The 20,790-nt window shown below is 38.2% G+C and overlaps 1 protein-coding gene across 1 annotated transcript in view; it reads left to right on the top strand.

Annotated features, from left to right (window-relative positions):
* ABCA12 (ATP binding cassette subfamily A member 12) overlaps positions 1-20,790 on the top strand; it is a 172,368-nt gene that overhangs the window by 49,929 nt on the left and 101,649 nt on the right. The window contains exons 3-5 of the mRNA XM_048213947.2: positions 3,956-4,109; positions 15,679-15,770; positions 18,734-18,831. Of these exons, the coding sequence (XP_048069904.1) occupies positions 3,956-4,109; positions 15,679-15,770; positions 18,734-18,831 (344 nt within the window). The remainder of the gene's footprint in view (positions 1-3,955; positions 4,110-15,678; positions 15,771-18,733; positions 18,832-20,790) is intronic.

Here is a 20,790-nt window from a genome sequence, read left to right as displayed (position 1 = left end):
TCATTCTTAAAACAATGAAAACTGAATTTGATTAGTTAAAAGCTTAGCTAATCAGTGATTTATTCCTAAAAATATTTTATAGTTTGATTTGATTCAACTCCCTGAAACAATGTTGGAATCCGTCAATGTTACTATTATGTAGGTAATATTGACTGTGTCTATTTTATGAGAATAACCTCTCCCCTCCCATGAGTGTTTGCTCAGACCACTTCACTGACTCTGCCTGGAGCCCCTGAGAAACTAAACCATAGGTGAATTGGGATCTTGCTTACTACTCGCCCACCTCACTCTCAGAATATACTATAGTCTTCTGCTCCAATTTCCCCATGGAATTGCAAGGGCTTCGATACTATTTCTGCTGGAGATAGTCATGAATGTTGTTCTGAGTGTAAGACCTCTGGGAATCATGATACCAAGGAATTTATCTTGCCTTAACCCTCCATCCGAAGCCCCAGAAATGGTGTGTTTTTTTTGTTTTGTTTTGCTTTTTTGTTTTGTTTTGTTTTGTTTTGTTTTTTACTTACAAGTAGTGCTGTGGTTTGCATGGTTATGGTGTTCCTCTACGTGTGTCCTTAAATTTGTGCTCTGGCTGTGAATGTGGGCAACCAGTTTTTAGCTCTAACTCTGCGTGCTCCATGCTTGCTGCACGGAAGTCCTGTGAGGGATCGAGAAACGTTTCTCTTTTTCCTGCATCCTAGCATTTACGGACATAAAGAGAAACATGATTTGGGAACCTGAAAGTGCCAGAGACACCTTCAGAATAGAATGAGTTCAACTTAGAATTAGCAGCTCTTTAAAATGTGTGATGGTTTGATTCCACCATTGCTCTGAGTGGTTACTTCCTGACACACACGTAACCGAGATGGGCAGAAGATGGGGAAAAAATCTATTCCCCTCCCTCAAAAACCACTAAATAAAGTTGAATTGTAGTTAGTTTTAGAGCATCTCCAGATTACGTGAAACAGTTTCTATGTATGAGAAACTATATTATGGGCATCAAGGAAGGATGTGACATAAATGTATGTCACTAGTCTACCATACTATGGTGAATGAGTGAACACTTAAATCAGTGATTGTTGTTGCAACAGATTTCCTTATCTTAATGAGTGTGTGGTTCTTAGTTAAAAGGTGAAATAAATAATGCAGGCATTCCATTCTGTGCATGGCACTGTGTTTACTATAACATGTTCACACCCAAACCAATTCCTCATTTGCATGAACCCATTGTAACAGGTTAAATATCAGTTGTCAGAAAATTCGTGTGAAGTATGAACTGTCTGTACTTTGAACATTGTAGGAACTTTTAAAAAGTTTTTAAAGCAACCCTGTGATGAATTTTCCTATAAAGAAGTCATATCTATAGTAATCACAGTGAGGAGTCTTGTGGGTTTAAATGCTTCCAAGTTCCTCTCTAATAATTTGAAAGTTATAATCAATGCCAGAGGAGCTAAAATTGAATGTCATGTGCCATCTCTTTTCAAATCTTCTTCCCATGATGTCTTTTCCCTTTTTTTTCCTTGTCTTCCTGTTGTGATACAGCTTCTCGTGAGTTGCTGTTGTTCTCAGCACTGCCTGGCTCAGCTGTTCCATCACCTCGATAAATGGCACACGGCAAAGGAGTCATCAGCTTCTGTTGCCCTGCTCGCTGCTTTCCATTCAAAGGACCCACTGCATGTGTTTGAAATCAAACAGGAATAAGACCATTTGCAGACCCCCACTCTGGGAGAGCAGCTGCAGTTGGGATCTGTGCAGTAGGGTAGATCACCATTAGGGCTGAAATTTCACTGCAGAATTATAAAGGTCTTGCTGTTACAGTCCACTGTGGCAGAATTTTGATAGACAGATGATGTGAGAAGTTAACGGGCAATTTGACTGACTCTCCAGCTCATTCAGCGAATTGCACTACAGTGAAAACAGGGCAGGTCCACCTCCCAATGAAGTTTTCACTGGGTTTAATGTTAGGAGAGACGCTGGTCTTTCTAGTGTCAAAAAAAGATGCATCTTAGAAGGTAGTGGTGAATAGTTTGGTGGATTTAAGGTTTTTCCAATTTCTTCTGAATTTCTAAAACTTTAATTCATACCAGTCTTATTTCATGTATTAGTTTCTTATGGCTACTCTAACAAATTACCACAAACTTAGTGGCTTTAAAAAAAATCACTAACTTATTGGAAGCAGGGTTGGGAGATGGGTGAAATAGGTAAAGGGGATTAAGAGGTGAGAACTTCCAGTTATAAAATATATAAGTCATGGGAATGTAAAGTACAGTATAGGGAATATAGTCAATAATATTATAACAACTTTGTTTGGTGACAGAGGGCAACTAGACTTACTGTGGTGATCATTTCATAATGTATATAAATGTCAAATCACTATGTCGTATACCCGAATCTAATCTAGTAGTATATATCAACTATGCTTATATTTAAAAAACCCACCAATTTATTATTTTACAGTTCTGGAGATGAGAAGTCTAAAATTTAGTCTTAGTGGGTTAAAAATTAATGTGTCAGCAGGGCTACATTTCTTCTGGAGGCTCTAGGAGAATTTGTGTCCTTGCCTTTTCTAGCATATAGAGCTTGCCTGCTTTCCTTGGTTTTTGGCTCCTTCCTCCATCTTCAAAGTCAATGGTACACTATCTTTCAACCTCTCTTTTTTTTTCCCTCTTTGCTTCTGGCCAACTTTCTTATTACCCCTTCTTTTGTATTTCCAATTGTCTGTATGTAGAGCTGTATTTAAGTGACTTAGATCAAATTTATATCTGTTATTCTCTCTGCTAATATATTAATGCATACTTAACTGTGTTGCTCTCACTATTTTCTTTTTTTTTAACCTTTCCTCTTTCTTTTTGCAATGAAAACAGACTTGTACTGACACCCTTTTTGACAGATTCCTGTAGAAGTTAAGGTTTTGCTTTTTAGTTTTCAGTTTGGAATTACTCTTATAGTTTCTAAACCTGCCTTTTTGAAAGCTCATTGTCTCCATATATCCCAAAAAGAGGAACATAGTGTTTTAATATTAGACCTAATGGCAAAAAAGTTAATGCTTTACAGTTGTCCTGTTTCTTGACACATACATGCCATCATCATATTTTATAAAGCAAATGTTAGAGTGAAGGTTACAAAACCCTTTACTCTTGCAGCTCTTGTTTTCTGTGATCTTAATTGGGAGAATTTATTTATTCAATTATTATTGGTTTTTAAATAGGAAAAAATATTGTGTGTATAGGATAATTAATCTTATTTATGTTATGTTAAATTTTGAGGAGACCAAAAATATTTCCTGGTATCAGGAAGATTGGCTGCATTTATAATGACTTTGATAACAAAAGAAGACATGTACATTGTGGGAAAAAAATAGTTACTATATAGTTAAACGAAAATAAAAATCATGTGAAATATATCTCTGAGGAAATCCCTCCAGGTTTTTTTGTTTGCTTGTTTTGTTTTGTTTCAAGATAGAGAGACAGAGATAGTGAGAGAGAACATGAGCAGGGAGGAGAGGGAGAAGCAGGGGGCCCCATACAGGGCTCAATCCCACTGAGCCACCCAGGTGCCCCTGTTCCAGATTTTTAAATATACTTACATTTATATATTTTTTAAAGATTACAACTATTCTGGTCATGCTGTTTGTGATCTACTCATTTTAATTGGCAAGATATTATAACTATTTCCTATATTATTTGACAACATTTTTATTAGCCGTATTGTGTTTTATCATATGGATATACTGTGATTTATTTTTAAAACACAGACATTCTTGCACCTAATTCCAGGAAAAGAGATTTGTAGGGCAACAGGCATTTTTAGATTTTTTTGACACATTAGTGGACCCAGATAATCATAATCCAGAAGGTAATTTCACAAGACAAGAGTTACTACACTTCCTTCCCTTCCAAGGCAAATGCCATAGTGATGTAATTATTGTTTTTTGTTTTGTTTTGTTTTTTAATTTCAGGTTACCTTGCACCTCGAAACCTTCCTAGTACCGGCTTCTTCCCATTCCTGCAAACCCTACTCTGTGACACAGACTCTAAATGCAAAGACACACCCTATGGGCCAAAAGATCTGCTTCGTAGGAAAGGAATTGATGACGCACTATTTAAGGACAGGTAAGGGCCTTTTCCAAGTGTGTTCAGTTGTTTTGAGAGATCAGAACTTGTTTCCTTATGAGAGATTCAGGAAGCCCTCCTGGGTTAGATATACGACTTTATTTTCTATATCTGCAAATGTGGTGATGTAAATATGAATGAACAATTTGGGTACACACTGGAATTACCATGTTTATGTGGGAGTAAGCATAATCTATTTTGGATGGATTACCCAAACTTGCTTTTTAAGCCTTGTGGCCAAGGCATTCCTCTTTAACTTCCTCAGAGATTCTCGGTTCTACCTCACATTGTCAGTGACACATGTCCTAAGCTTGATCACAAACTTCAGATACAGGGCAATGTTAGGGGTATTATCTCCTGGAAACTTGACATATTTATATTACTCTACATGGTACTTCCAGATGTAACAGACACCAGGAGATGCAAATAAGGAAATTAAAGTTTTAGAAATCGAGGGTGCCTGGGTGCTTAGTCAGTTAGGCATCTGACTTCTGCTTGGGTTGCCATCTCGGGGTCCCATGACCAGCTGAGCACCTGGCTCCGCATGCAGCGGGGAGTCTGCCTGTTCTCCTCCTTCTCTCGCTGCCCCTCCCCCCACTCGTGCTCTTTCTGTCTCTCTCAAATGAATAAATAAAGTCGTTAAGAAATAAGTGAATAAAGTTCTAGAAATGAAAGCAATAAAATTGAAAGTATACTTAATAAATAACAACCTTTAAATGAGGTTCATGTCTATCCTATTTTGTGGTGTAAGAGGCAACTGAAGAATAAAGATAACGTAGACCACTTACAACCTGACTATAATCTCAATTTTCTGTCCTGGGATTCTAAACCTAAAGAGACTCCAGGAACCCACCTGTCTGTAGAACTGAAAACAGTATTGTTATCCGAGTCAGCCATGAGCTAATTCTGGCTAGAGATTTTTTTTAAGTGTTTCTCAAGGAAAGATTACATTTATCTCTAATCAGAGATACTTGATTCTGAAATTTTAATTTAACTTCGTTGGTATTTACACCATTTCTCTATTAACATTATCATCATGATTTTGGTCATCGAATAATATGGGTGATACTTTAATAAGAGAGAGCAACAGCAAGCTGTTTAGTGTAAAATATAAACATATCAAGAATTGTCATGGACAGTAGCTCAGAAAACGCAATTGTTTAGTTGCTAATTCACATTGGTTTTGTTGTTTCAGTAAGTTAATGAGTCTTCATGCTTAAAACATTCTGATGTTCTTTCATTCATTTATTAATTTATTCAAGAAATAATGACTGAGAAATTTCTATGTGCCAGGCACCATTCTGGGCACTATGACACAGAAGTGAATCAGACAAATCCTCTACTCTCTTGTTACTTGCATTCTAAGGAAAAGCAAGCAAAAAAATGAGCAACCAAATAAATAAATAACAGAATTACTGATAATAACAATTGTGCTAGCAAGAAAAGAAAGCAAGTTATGGGCTAGATGTTGAAAGTTAGGAAGTCAATAGGGTGGCAAGAGAAGGCCTCTGCTAGCACATGACATTTGGGTAGAGACCAGCAAGGACAGGAAGAGACCAGCAACATCATATGAAGAGAGTGTTCCAGGCAAAGCAGCAGCAAATCATGCTCAGGGGGTGGGTGATAAACCTGACCATTTAGAGGAACAGAAAGTTAGCTAATGTTAGTGAGAAATGATACAAGGGGTAGCGAATATGTCAAACAGAAAGACAGGACAGAGAGCATGCAGAATCAAACATACAGGAAAAGGGAAGGGATTTGCTTTTTATTTTTAGTATAATGAGAAGCCATTGGAAAGTGTTAAGCAGGGAGATGACATGACATATTATGTATGAAACCAGCATGTTCTAAGTGCATACAAGCATTACCTCAACTAACACCTGCATTACCCCTGCAAGGGGACCAAAAGCTAATGAGAGCCTGTACCCTCTTGTGTAATCAGAGTAGAGCTAAAATGGAAGCATGACCTCTTGGTTGTTCAACTAATTCATAGATGGTCTGCGTGCCCCATGTGAGTGGTGAATTAGGTATGATCTGTGCCTATGTTCTAATAGAAAAGGGAGTATTTTAAACCAGTCATCATCATGGAAGAGAGTGCAATGAAGAGTACCAGAAAGGTAATGAAGGAAGACACCTTCCATATTTGAAGCACAGAGAGATTTCAGGTGGAGTGATCAGGTAGATCTTCACGAGGGGGTGGTTCCTGAGAGAGATGTTTCATGAACCAAGGGTTAGAACAGACTTGGAAATACTGATGTTCCTTATTAGCAAATTGGACTGCAGCTCTCTCTGGGGCTGTCAACTTTATATCTTTTTTTTTTTCATGAAGGACCAAGTTACAACGAGGGAAATTGTTAACAATATCTAAGACTTATAAATGTACCTTCCCCAAAAAGAGTATTTTTCTGTGTGATATCATAGAGAACCACAGTCACAGAGTTGCCTGAGATGAGCCACTGAGTTGGTTTTGGAACTAGAGTTAAAGTCCAGCTTTATTTTATCCTCCGTTGATGATTCTCTAGGCGGATGACCATGTGCACTTTTCTTTGTTTTATTCTAACCCCCAGGTAGTTTGTCTAGCTCAAACTGTATATTGCTGTATATTCAGTATTTTCTCTAAACTACCAAGTAATTGGAACTTAATTTAGAAAATTATGTTCAATAATAAAATTGCATTAATGATATTTCCCACCATGCTATTAACTTTTATGGTTTATACAGCCATGCAGTGAAACTGGGGCATGGCTACTGGGTAAGCGGTTCCACTAAATTGCTTCCCTTTGGTAAAGGAAGATTCACCAGCATAGCTTCATTAAGAAACAAAACAGTCTTCTTTTTCTGTTCTGTAAGTGCAGGGAAGAAAATGCCATCTTTGGCCTCATCAAAAGAAGCCCACCATGTTTATTTTAATAGACTCCTCTTCTTGAAGACGGGATCACACTGCTGCCACTACTTGCGGGCCAGTCGCCAAGTGTTTTGATGTTTTTGCATCGGCACCAGCCTTCTCTTATTAAATTCATACTTCTTTAGGCATTAGCTTCAGGATGAGGTGCTTTGAAATAAAAATCCAACACCATACTCAGCATCAACTCTAACTACCTGGCTGGAAAAAGAAACATTACATTTATGGTTTTCTTGCTCATTTATACAACTGATGATCCAACATCACAGGACTTACCCTTGCGGTCCTTCCTCCCTCTGCACTGCCTCTAAGAATACATCAGAACAGTGGGAGCCCCTGGCTGTGCCGTCTTTCACACAGCTGGTGAGCAGCGAAGGTCACCCTCCAGAGCTCACAGGGTCATTATTTGGAGAAGTGGTTCAGCATTCCTGAGAATCCCGTGGGAGAACTGCCTCTATGGATTCGCTCCCTGTCTCTGTCATGCCGACACACATCCTGACCTGTGCTTTCCAAACTCATGCCTCTGCTCCTATTGGCTTACACGGAACTTTTAATAGAGTTAACCGTAAGTTATTCAGGGATAATTTTATGTTTATATTGTTTAAAGATTTCATTTTTTTTTTTATTTATTTGAGAGAGAGAGAGTGAGTGTGCGAGTGCAGGGAGGAGCTGAGGGAGAGGGACAAGCAGACTCAGCACCGAGCGCAGAGCCCGACGTGGGGTTTCATCTCCCAACCCTGAGATCATGACCCGAGCTGAAATCAAGAGTCAGATGCTTAACTGACTGAGCCACCCAGGCGCCCCCAGGGATAATTTTAAAATGCCAAGGCTTTTGTTTAGTGCTGGAAACTATGGTTGTGTTTAGAAACTGATCTAAAGATACCATTAGGAATGTAAGGTAAATGGAAGTGGAACAGATGTGTGTCCACATTTGAAGATAAGGGTGACGAGGATGTGTAGGTCTCATACTGTGTTAACCTCAGAGTAATATATAACCATTTTGTAACCATTTGAGAATCATTTAGTCATGTAAAAATTAAGGGCTAAAGTTTTGTCTATCAAAAAGCAAAGTGGGGAGATATTAACTGCCATGCAAGCAAAATTGTTAATTCGCTGAGTAACAGTGTATTGAATGTGTACCGTGTGCTGGAGACTCTGCAAGTCAGGGCAGATACCAAGATGAATAAGGCGTGTCCTGTGCTCTATGCAAACTTACAGTCCAGTGGGAGAAAGAGACATATGGACAGGTAAGCAGGTAAATTACCATATAACATGGTAAATGTGATGAGCATTTGTTTAGGTCTCACTGTGCCCAGAGCATGAGACAACAAAGGGTGGGAGATATGTTATTGGAAAGGAGAGAGGTTTGGGTGGAGCGATGTCTGGAGAGTTCTCCAGAGGCCTGTAAGTGTGTGATCATTAAGGACAGAGAAGGTGGTAGATCATGGACTAGAGGAAGCTGTGTTTGACATAGGCCACAGAGAAAGAATCCCAGAATTTAATGGAAGTGAGAAAGAGAGGCCCTTGCGTGGCTTGGAGGAATAGACAAATAGTGATGGAAAAATTTATAAATTCCCTTGTAGTGTTGCCAGATTAATCAACCTGTTTCAGGACTAGGTAGAACATACTTTGTGTAGTATCACCCGAAAGATACTGTGATGTTATCTCCCCCATATTCTATTTGTTTCTGACACACATCTACCCCCTAAGACATTTCCTCATCTGTCCATCATAGTACCTTTAAAAACTTTTCAAAGGTATTAGTTCAGATACATATCTCCAAAGTTCCTCCTAAGAATATAAAAAATATCCTAGGACAGAGGAACATACTAAGACATTTTTAAAACTTAACATCTTAATAAAGGTTTTTGGATTGGTTGGTGGGCCACCTAGAAAAGACATATTTTAAACGTGGGCAAGCAGGGATTATATCTGAAGCACAGATGACTCTGAAAGAATGAACATGAAGATGAAATAGAAGATAACAATGAAAAAACTTAAGATTTTCCTGTGAATGGCATCTGCTTGGTTGTAGCCAAGAAGGACAGCTGCATCAACGCAGTAAGGGGGCCTCAGTGGCATACGGCGTCTTTATTTGTAGCTAGAAGTCAATAAGGAATGTTGTCTGAAGCTGAGATCAGAACTGGCCTAGAGCACATCTCCTGTCTTCTTTCCAGGTGCCATTATATACCTGTGTAATTATTATGGGGAAAAGGGGGGAAACTATAGAAAGTTTAACTAACCCTTAAAGGCAAAAAAGAATGTCAGAATTTTCTTTCTAGGACTTGCCATATGTGTCTTCCCTGAAAGCAATTCTTTTTATAGACAAAATTTACCATGGCACACATGGATACCACCTACACAGGTAATCTTTTCCACTCACAGGAAATAGACATCCAGTATGAGTGCATAAATTCTACCATTATAATGATATCTATAAATGTGACATTTCACAAATGTTGCTGTTGGTAGACATGTCTGAGAAGATGTAAAATCTACTCTGGGCCTAGTTTCCCTTCCAGTATCTTAAATTTAACATTTGAATTTGAGTTATTTCTTTCATTGAATTCCATTCCAAAATAGGGACCTATAAATGCCACTGAGGCAGAATCTACTTCTTCAGCATCATACAGGAGAATCCCTTAGACATCTCCATGGTCCTATATAAATGTCTGGGTCCCATAAAAGGTAGTTAACTGATCCTATGGGCCACTTGGAAATGTAATTCAGGCTTTCTTGCCCCACCTAGAGGGTTGGATTTTCTGGACTCATGTGAGCCTGTGTGCTGGATTCAGGGGGTTTCTAAGTTTTGCATTTGCTTTAATATTCTTCCCAGAAATACCCAGTATGAGATAGATTCTCTGAGACTTCCTCAGAGCTTTTGGAGTTCTTGAATAGGATTTTTGGTTGTTGTTGTTTTTTTGTTTTGTTTTGTTTTGTTTTTTTCATTATCTCTAAGCCAAGCAACCTCTAGGAAGTTGGAATGATTTTTTTTTTTAAAGAAAAAGCATTTTTAAAATTTTAAGTCAATTAATTAACATATAATGTATTATTGGTTTGAGAGGTACAGGTCTGTGATTCATAGTCTTGTATAATACCCAGTGCTCATTACATCACATGCCCTCCTTGAATAGGATTTTTAAGTCTCCAGAGTTCATCCTAGGGAGTGGGAATGGGGATGAGTCATCACAGAATCTTATCTGTAATAGTCTATTGCAGGGTTTTTCAACATCAGCACTATTGCTACTTGGGGTCAGATAATTCTTTGTTGTGCTGCACATTGTAGGATGGTCAGCAGCATCCCTGTCCTTTACCCCCTAGATCACAGTAGCACCCCCCCCCCCCAGTTGTGACAAGGAGAAAACACATCTCCAGTCATTGCCAAATGTCTGCTGGGCAGGGGGCCAAAATTGCCTCCAGTCAAGAACCACTCTGCTAGTGAAAAGGTGAAGGAAAATGTTTAAGGTAGGAAGAGCTTTGAATTAAGGTTGTGATTCTAGAATCTTGCTCTATATGAAACACAAATTAGATCTCTGATTTAGCAGACCCTGTCATGTGTTCTCATTGTCCCCTGTGCATATCCTTACTTAGCTATTATTATTAGCTCAAATAACTATCATTATTAGTCAAATAACTCCTTATTTGACTATTCCATTATGTTATATATGTAGTGGGAATTTAATAAATGTTGGTGAGTTAATCAATAAATATGGTAGGTACAGTGCATGATTATACATTATTGTCTGCCATGCCATTCCTGGGTGTTTTCTCTTTAAGGACCTTTGCAGAAAAAGATATGCAACAATGGAGGGCGGGCTAAGTAATTAAAAATATATGCTTCCTTAGCTATCTGTTCTTCCAAATGCTATTCCTTATTATCTGGTATTCAGTGATTGCCACGTGCTAGGCATCCTCCCATCTGCCAGTGCAGTACACTGTAGTCTTTTCTGAAGAATTATATAGCTTAAGAACGGAAAAACTAAGGGGCACCTGGGTGGCTCAGTCGTTAAGCGTCTGCCTTCGACTCAGGGCGTGATCCTGGCGTTCTGGGATCAAGCCCCACATCGGGTTCCTCTGCTGGGAGCCTGCTTCTTCCTCTCCCACTCCCCCTGCTTGTGTTCCCTCTCTCGCTGGCTGTCTCTCTCTCTCTGTCAAATAAATAAAATCTTAAAAAAAAACAGAATGGAAAAACTAATCATCACTACAAATGAAAAACTCCTTTCATAAGTAAACTTATAAATAAATAATAAAATGAAGAAGAGATTACAAAACCCTGGGTGAGATCCTTTTCCTTGTCCTACTCACTAGCCAATGCTTACAGGTCCAGATCTGTGAATAATAAGGGCACATCCATTTGGTGTCCGGAGATTTTGAAGTTTCTAGTATTCCAGAGGGATTATATCTGGAGCACGGATGCACACGAATGGGACCTCAGCTCCATCCTGAAGACTGTGTCTGTGCCATTATTTTTTGACAGTTAATATTTTTGAGTGCCTAGAATGACAGGACCCAGACAGGCACTGGATAAGCACATCTGTGTAGTACTCACAACTCTTGCAAGGTAGGTTTGTCATTCCTAATTTGCAGATGAGGAAGGCAATGACTGAAGTGTTTTAGGAAGTGGCAGAGCGGGGATTCCAGAGGTATCTTCTAACTCCAGAGCACTTTCTGCCACACCCCAGCATTACTGTCTCTTTTTATTTAATCAGTCATCTGATCTTATGGTCTAATACTGTGTTAGGTGTTTGGAATAAGAAGATGAATGACACCTGGTGCCTCCTTCCAAAGACGTCACTGCCTAAAATGGTGAAGTGGTAGGAATAGGTACACAAACAGAATGCACTAAAAGTCGGTATGCATGGAAAGAGTACTGTTTTTCACCTCTCATTCCACGGCTATAGTGTTCTGTCTATAAGTGTGGTCATGCTAATGAGAAAGTTCAGAGAGTACCATTAACTCAGTAGTACTGGCTACCTTCCTGCCCTGCATTAGTAATTTTTTAAAAAATTTTTATTATGATATGTTAGTCACCATACAGTACATCATTAGTTTTTAATGTAGTGTTCCATGATTCATTGTCTGCATGTAACACCCAGTGCTCCATGCAATACGGGCCCTCCTTAATACCCATCACCGGCCTATCTCAATCCTTCACCCCATCCCCTCTGAAGCCCTCAGTTTGTTTCCAAGAGTCCATAGTCTCTCGTAGTTCATTCCCCCTTCTGTTTACCCCCTCTTCATTCTTCCCTTCCTTCTCCTACCGATCTCCCTGCTATTCCTTATGTTCCACAAATGAGTGAAACCATATAATTGTCTTTCTCTGGTTGACTTATTTCACTTAGCATAATCTCCTCCAGTCCCGTCCATGTTGCTGCCAATGTTGTGAAATCGTACTTTTTGATGGCTGAGTAATATTCAATTGTATATATGGACCACATCTTCTTTATCCATTCATCTGTTGAAGGGCATCTCGGCTCCTTCCACAATTTAGCTATTGTGGACAATGCTTCTATGAACATTGGGGTACATATGGCTCTTCTCTTCACTACATCTGTATCTTTGGGGTAAATACCCAGTAGTGCAATTGCTGGGTCATAGGGTAGCTTAATTTTTTGAGGGACCTCCACACTGTTTTCCAAAGTGGCTGTACCAACTTGCATTCCCACCAACAGTGTAAGAGGAATCCCCTTTCTCCACAATCTCTCCAACATTTGTTGTTTCTTGCCTTGTCCATTTTTGCCATTCTAACTGGCATAAGGTGGTTTTGATTTGAATTTCCCTGATGGCTAATGATTTTGAACATTTTTTCATGTGTCTGTTAGCCATTTGTATGTCTTCTTTGGAAAAGTGTCTGTTCATATCTTCTGCCCATTTTTTGATTTGATTATTTGTTTCTCGTGTATTGAGTTTGAAAAGTTCCTTGTAGATCTTGGATACTAGTCTGTTACCTGTAGTGTCATTTGCAAATATCTTCTCCCGTTTCATGGGTTGCCTCTTTGTTTTGATGACTGTTTCCTTTGCTGTGCAGAAAATTTTTATCTTGATGAAATCCCACAAGTTCATTTTTTCTTTTGTTTCTCTTGCCTTTGGAGATGTGTCATGAAAGAAGTTGCTGTGGCCGATGTTGAAGAGGTTACAGCCTATGTTCTCCTCTAGGATTTTGATGGATTCCTGTCTCACATCAAGGTCTTTCATCCATTTGGGTTTATCTTTGTGTATGGTGTGAGAGAGTGGTCAAGTTTCATTCTTTTGCATATAGCTGTCCAATTTTCCCAGCACCATTTATTGAAGAGACTGTCTTTTTTCCACTGGTTGTTTTTTCCTGCTTTGTCAAAGATTAGTTGCCCATAGAGCCGAGGCTTCATTCCTGGAGCCTCTATTCTGTTCCATTGGTGCATTAGTAATTTAATAGGGACTTAAAAGAATTAATTACTTTGCTTGGGTGAAGTAAACTGCATTTCAGTATATAACCTTAATTCATCTTTTTACCCAAGTGCTCTCTTATACATTTATTTTGTAGTTTCCATTTTGAGAGTTTAAAGACAATAGTTTTTGTTGTGCAGTGACAGTGGACATATGCTGTCACACCACATTTTGTAAATGCAAAATAAAACTGGGGGGAATTTGTAGGAAGTTGAACAGCAAAGCCCACGTAATATCCTCATCTCTCACCCCAACAAAAACGCACAGCAAGGCCACATACAAGGAGAGTGATCACCTCCCCACTATTGTAATATGTATTCATGAGTGACCATGAAACCATGGGTACTTCCCGTGGTCAAGGACAGATCTATTAGAAGAGAGACCTCCATGGTTGCTTGTCTGGAAGCAGCCATTTTACTGTTGAGTAAATTGAGACCTGCTGAGCCAGTGGCGTGCTGGGAAAGGGAGGAGCTTGTCTTTCTTTGGTCTTTAAAGAATATTTGAAGGAGTAGTTTTAGGGTGCTGCTCTGAATGTGGGAAGATGGGCAAGGTGTCCTCTGTCTAGTAGACGCAGCTTTTGCTTCTCTAAACTTACATTTTCTTAGTTTCCTATCACCTCTTCTTCTATTTTTCTCTCCCACTCCCATTTATTATTCAGTCTCTGTTTTCTCTTGCTCCTTTGCTCGTGTTGATCTTCGTCTTTCTCCCTTTGGTTTTTGGTGCTGTCCCTATTCCTTAAAATTTTTATGAAGGCAGTTTTCCCCTTTATTTTCAAAATGTGTTGATATTCATAGTATTTCAAGCCTAACTAAAAAAAAAAAAAAATGTTGTGAAAAAGAAAAGTGAACCCGACTTCCTCAAACTTTCCAAAACTTCTGTTGAGAGAAGGGAAAATGTACAGGTCAGTTCTTATTTTTATCTGAGCAGCTTTCCCATCCAAATAGTCAGCATAAGGAATGTAAAAAGATTTAGGGGAATACAGTCATGGTCATGAATAATTCAGATATACATTAAGAATGCAGAACTTTTGGAGCAACCAGTGCATTTTACAGAGAATATTGGAAAAACACTAGGGAATGAAAACAAATATCACCTCTTCTTATCATTTTTACTAAAAGGACAGACTAAAAGAAAAAAATCCCAATTATAAATCACAAAGTACCCTGGAACCATGATTCAGATCTTACTTCTAAAAAGGAGGTTAAATTGAACCATAGCAGTGAATAGAACTTCTTGCTTTGTCACTATTGTATTTTTATATCCGTCCTTATATATCTTAAGTAAGGTTTTTTATAAACAACTACACAAAATTCACCAACTTTTAGGAATTCCAAAAAGTATTCACATCCAGGCATCTCGACTGGTTTCACTCTTGAAATATATACATTTATTTTAGGCACTTACTTTAGGTATATCAAGTTTTCAAGAAAATATGACTATTTCCATTTTGATAATCAAAAGACAGTGAATTTTTATAAAGAAGGTTACTAAAGGTCCAGTAATGTTTTCTTCCAGAAGCTAGTGTGATCACGATGTATGGGGATTCCAGGCACCACAGTGCTATTATTACCACATTGATACATGCAGTACAATAAAAGATCTACTTACATCATTATACATTCCTTTAACACCTGGTGCCACCTGTAATGACAGCAGCTACAGGACTTGGCACAGACTAGATACAAAGTAAATGTGTGTTCCTTCTTTCTTCCTTAAATCTGTCTTATAAGTATTCAGTTTTGATAGTCTTCAAAAATGCCATCTATAATTTAACATATAAAACTTGTTTTTCTTTCAAGGTTGACAAATAAGCATACCTTTGTTTCAGTCCCTGAAGCACTGTTGGGCTCTTACCTATTTGGGGTCCATCATCTGTTTAAAAGGAAAAATATATATGTGTGTGTGTGTGTGTGTGTGTGTGTGTGTGTGTGTGTGTGTGATGATTACTTTCAATATTTAGCTCTAATGTCTTTTTAAAATAATTTCCTTTTTATGAGATTAAAGTAAAAATAACTATTTTAAACCTCATCTAGGCCATTTTCTCTGAATAAAAATTTACCTTGTAGGACACCTTATATATTCATTGGTGTATGGTTAGGTGAGTTCTTCCATTACAATCCTAGAAAGTAGATTAAAAATTTGTAAGTCCTTGGAGAGCCCTGCAATATGCCACATAATCCATTGCTGTAACTAATGGAAATTAATGTGGGTAAAGTTACAGAGTTCTTGCTTTTTCTTCACTAGTGAAATTCTGAGAAAGTCATCCAACCTGGAGAAGGACAGCAATTTATCACTCCAGAGCACCAAAGTTCCAGAAAGAAGGCACACATCACCGGGTAAGCTATTCTCTTCTGTTGAGTTTAGGGCAGGCCTCTTGGAAGAGCCAGCAAGGTCTAGTCTTTGAAAGGGTTATGCTTTTAACTTTTCAAACAAAGATGGAATACCTAGAATATTCCCAAGAGATGTAAATATTCCTTAAGGTTGCCTGAGTGTGGCAGTGCCATTACGCAAAGTTCTTGAGAATAATTGGAAATTAAGTTCTTACTAAAATACTTTCTAGGAGCAAAAGCCTAGATGGTACTAAATATGATGTTGAGAATTACACAGTTTCCCAGAATTGGCTACGGACTCCAGTTGTCTGCAATTAGATGATACTGGAATGGTTAGAAAGCCCAGTAATAAAAAAAATTACCATTTGCAACAATATGGATGGACCTAAAGGGTATAATATTAAGTGAACTAAGTCAGAGAAAGACAAATACCATATGATTTCACTCCTATATGGAATTTAAGAAACAGATGAGCAAACAAAGGAAAAAGGGAAACTAAAAAACAGATTCTTAAATACAGAGAACCAACTGGTGGTTGCCAGAGGGGAGGTGAGTGGGGCAGGAGGGATGAAATAAATGGGATCACTCATCTTGATGAGCCCCGAGTATAGAATTGTTGAATCACCATATTGTACACCTGAAACTAATAAAACACTGTATGTTAATTATACTTCGATTAGGGAAAAAAAAAAAAGTTACTAGGTGAAATCTCAGAGATTTACCCAAACTTTTCATTTTAGAAATGAGGACTCTGAGGCCCAACAGAGTTACCTGCCCTGTCTATGCTTCTCCATCAGACTTGATTCTAGAGCAGCAGCCAAGCTGGTACTCTTTCCACTATACCCTTGTTCTTCCCCCTCAGTGCTTAGTATCACAGTCTCTCAGTGGGACTGTGTGCTTCCTTTAAAGCTAGGCCAGGGGCCTTCACACTTCAGTGTGCCGAAAACCTTCCGGCTGAGCTGCCTGAGCCTTACACCCAAGTAATTCTGATGCAAATGGTCATGAGACACTCATTAGAAGCCATAAATTGAGAATAAACTCTCAAAACAGCAGGACTGTTTTACATTCATTTGACAAATATTTATTGGATGCTTACTATCATGTAAGCTCAGTCTATGTCCTGGGGATTTATTAGTGAATGGAACAAAGATTCCTGTGTGTTTGGAACATGATTGGTGCTCTGGAAAAAAAGAAGTACTCTTTAAAATGCCATGGAATATGTAAGATTCTGTAACGTTGTGTAAGTTGGTGGCTACTGTGGAAAACAGTATGGAGGTTCCTCAGAAAATTAAAAATAGAAATACCGCATGATCCAATAATTTCACTACTGGATATTTACTCAAATAAAATAAAATACTAATTTGAAAAGATATATGCACCCCTGTGTTTATTGCCGCATTATTTAAAGTAGCCAAGACATGGCAGCATCCTGTGTTCACTGACAGATAAATGGATAAAGATGTGATACACACACACACACACACACACACACACACACACACACAGAGACAAATACCATATGATTTCATTCAGAAGTGAAATCTAAAAAACAAAATAGATGAATAAACAAACAAGAAGAATCAGCCCTATAAATCACAGAACAAACTGATGGCTGCCAGAGGGAAGGACGTGGGGGGACAGACAAAATAGGTGAAGGGGTGTGGGAAATATAAGCTTCCATTTATGAAATAAATAAGTCACAGCAATAAAGGTCACAGAGTAAGGAATAAAGTCAATGAGATTGTAGTATTGTTGTATGGTGACAGATGAGAGAGCGTAGCATAACATATAGAGAAGTTGAATCACTATGTTGTACACCAGAACTAATGTAACCTTGTATGTGAACTATAGGCAAATAAACAAACAAAAAACTATGACTTTAAATAACATTCCAGTGCAAGTTGATGGACCAAATGACTAAGGTCCTGCATTAATGTAGCAGGAATACAGTAGTGAGTGGTTCTGAGGAGTTAATGTGTTGTGAATGATCTGAGGGTATTTGGCTGGGTAGCTTAAAGCACAGTAGGAAGAAGATCATAGTGTTGTGGTCCAGTAAGCTTTGCTTTGCTCAGTAGCCACAGATTATGTTTCTACCCTGGCCGCTCATCTCACAAATGTATTGCCTGATCCAGAGGAATCGGTTGGTAAATTCTTCAGCCCCACAGGCGTTATAACAAAACCTAGGTGGGCCCTCCTGATGATAGATCACTGTATCTTTGAATAGTAAGGTTCTTTGCTGTGAGTATAACAAAGTGTCTCTGTGGAGAATTTATGAAAGGTAACATACTAGCTTACTGAACATCCCTGCTGTATAGGTATGAACATAATCTTCTAGCTAATGCTCCTAACCCAGGACACCCTGCCACATCATAAATAGTACTAGACGAGGCTACTTTGAGAATTACTTAATTAGAGTATGCTGTAGTGTGGACTAATTGCTTCATCCCATTTATTTGATCTGAAATATCTTTCAAAAGAAAACACTTTGGGGAGGAAAGAATTTATGATCCTAAGCAGATTTCAGCCTCCCGATTGAATAATTAAAAAGAAAACCATTATCACCAGATGTGCATTGGCAGATCCTTTGAACAGATGTTAGATATGATGGATCGGTGGAGCTTGTAGAGGCACCTCAAGTCCTCTAGGCCTACACAGAAATGATTCACTTTATTAGGCAATAATATTGGTGATGAAGTTTAATGACGTAAACTGGAATGAAAGCAAATGACATCTAAAATGATTGGAAAAAACCCAAGAGCAGACCAAAACCATCACAATTTTATGTGAAAAGAAATAATGATGGGATTTGCCATTTTCCCAGTACAAAACTTTCATGGAAGATGCGTATTTGAGCACATTCTTGCTGTGGGGGATGTAAGGGCACAAGTGATATTTATGGATTCTTATGTGAATCTGCCCATTTTTGTGTTTCTGTTTAGAATGCTAATCTATTCTTTCTTCTATTACAGCCACAGTATTTCCCAGTCCAAGTTCTGTTTTGGAAAGTACTGGAACGGATACTTTCAATGGTAGTCAAGTCCTTGCCCGGATCCTTAATTTGGAAAAGGTAATTTCACTCAGTTTTGTAATGGACTGATAATAAATAGCAGTTGAACAAATGCCTCTGAGGTTAATAAAAGGACCTCCCAAATGGGAAGAGATTTGAGACCCCCTCCCATTTGGAGTAGTATCTCAGGAAGATTCTTTTCTCAGGAGCTCTTCCATAAAAAAGCTTAATTCTCAGACATTCTGAATTCTTTAAGGTCTTGGACATTTATTTATTTCCCTGTTAAGTGCCTTAATCAAACTTAAGATTTTCCTTTAGTAAGAAATAGGGTAGCATTATATATGACCTCCTAATTTTCTGAAACAGGGAAGAAAAATGGTATATGACAGCAAATGAAGCTCTAATACAAAACTTGCTGCCCCATCCGTACTGATAATGCCTTTGGAAAATTTGAAGCTATGGAAAATATCTCCCTAAAGTAGTAAAATCCTTTTCTTTGGCATAGTTTAGAGAGCTTACCCATACATCCTTCTTATTTTAAGATTCCAGATTGCAAAAAAATAATAATAATAATAATAATTTCTATCAGAGGCATAAACTGGCAGCCTGTGAGCTAAATGTGTGTATGTGTTGGGGCAGGTGGATTTTAGGAAATTGAATTTGAATGCCTTTAGACAGAATGGGTACCCTTCTATTGACCACAATCCCCCCTTTTCCTTACTGTCTTTCATCCAGCCAGATTCATACATTTATTTGGCTGGCCTTTGCTTTATGTGCTCTTCAGAAATTAAAGAGAGATCGTTTTTCAACATTTGCTAATAGACTTTCTCTCTCTTTCACTCACTATCTCTCTCTGTCGTACACACATGCACACATATGCACATTAAATAATATATTCATGTTTTATGCAGTAGATATTTCTTCCATCTGGATGGAACATAGATTATAGAACATAGCTTTAACTTCTGTTCATACTCCAGTGATCATAACCTCTGCTGCTTGATATGTCTCTGTTACCTCTGAATTAACATTCTGTGTAAGTGAGGCTTCTCAATAAACTGGTTTATGTAAGCAAGCCAAAGGACAAGGCAAAAAGGGATTCCAGGAGAGGCACTATTACCCATCAAGGCAATTCTGCCAGTGCCGGTTGAAATAGAAGACTTTCCCATTCAGTTTAGTGTAGATGTTGAAAGTCTAGTTCTAACAAGAATAATATTTGAGATACCTAAAACTCCCTATTTGGCGTAAGATGCCCCCAATATGCTCAGTTAATTCTAATTTAAAGGCTCCCTAAATCAGACCAGTATATAAATGGGAGAAAGTTATTTTATTCCATTCTGGTTCCTCCATATTAGTTCCTAGAAGCACAAAGTCTTCATTGGATCAGTTAAATTCTTTAATATCTAGAGTAACAACACTGTTCTTAAAAATACGGCTTCATTGTATTGAAACTCCCAAGTTCCCTTTCTCATATGGAATGAAATTTCAGAATTTTGTGAGGCAGCACAGAGTCATATATCCAGTGGAGATAAGTCAAAAATGAATTTTCTATGTATAGATACATATTTTTAGAGTAGTTGGAGCAGGGAAGGGATGTAAAAATTAGGATGACATATTGATGCCTGTGTCAGCAGTCTCTCCGATTCCTCTTTCTTTCTCTACTGCTTTTTGCAACCTTTGCAAAAACGAGTAGAGAAATCATTTAGGAGTGAGTGTATATGTAATGTTAAGAAAGAGATATGGATGAATGACTAGGAGACTTGGCACTTAGAGTATATTCTAGAATAAGTGGATCCCGTCTGGTTCCATTCACTTAGAAGTTGTGTCACTGGAAGGCAGAGTGTAGCTTTTGTGACGTAATCTTAAAGGGGAATATAAAGTTAATTGGCCCCCACCTCACAGGGTGTTAAGAATTAATTGTCAGACACATAGACCAATGGAACAGAATAGAGAACCCAGAAATGGACCCTCGGCTCTTCAGGCAACTAATCTTTGATAAAGCAGGAAAAAACATCTGGT

The sequence above is a fragment of the Ursus arctos genome, unplaced genomic scaffold (genome assembly GCF_023065955.2).
Source record: "Ursus arctos isolate Adak ecotype North America unplaced genomic scaffold, UrsArc2.0 scaffold_1, whole genome shotgun sequence".
NCBI classification, from domain to species: domain Eukaryota; kingdom Metazoa; phylum Chordata; class Mammalia; order Carnivora; family Ursidae; genus Ursus; species Ursus arctos.
This window is presented reverse-complemented; position numbering and strand designations above follow the sequence as displayed.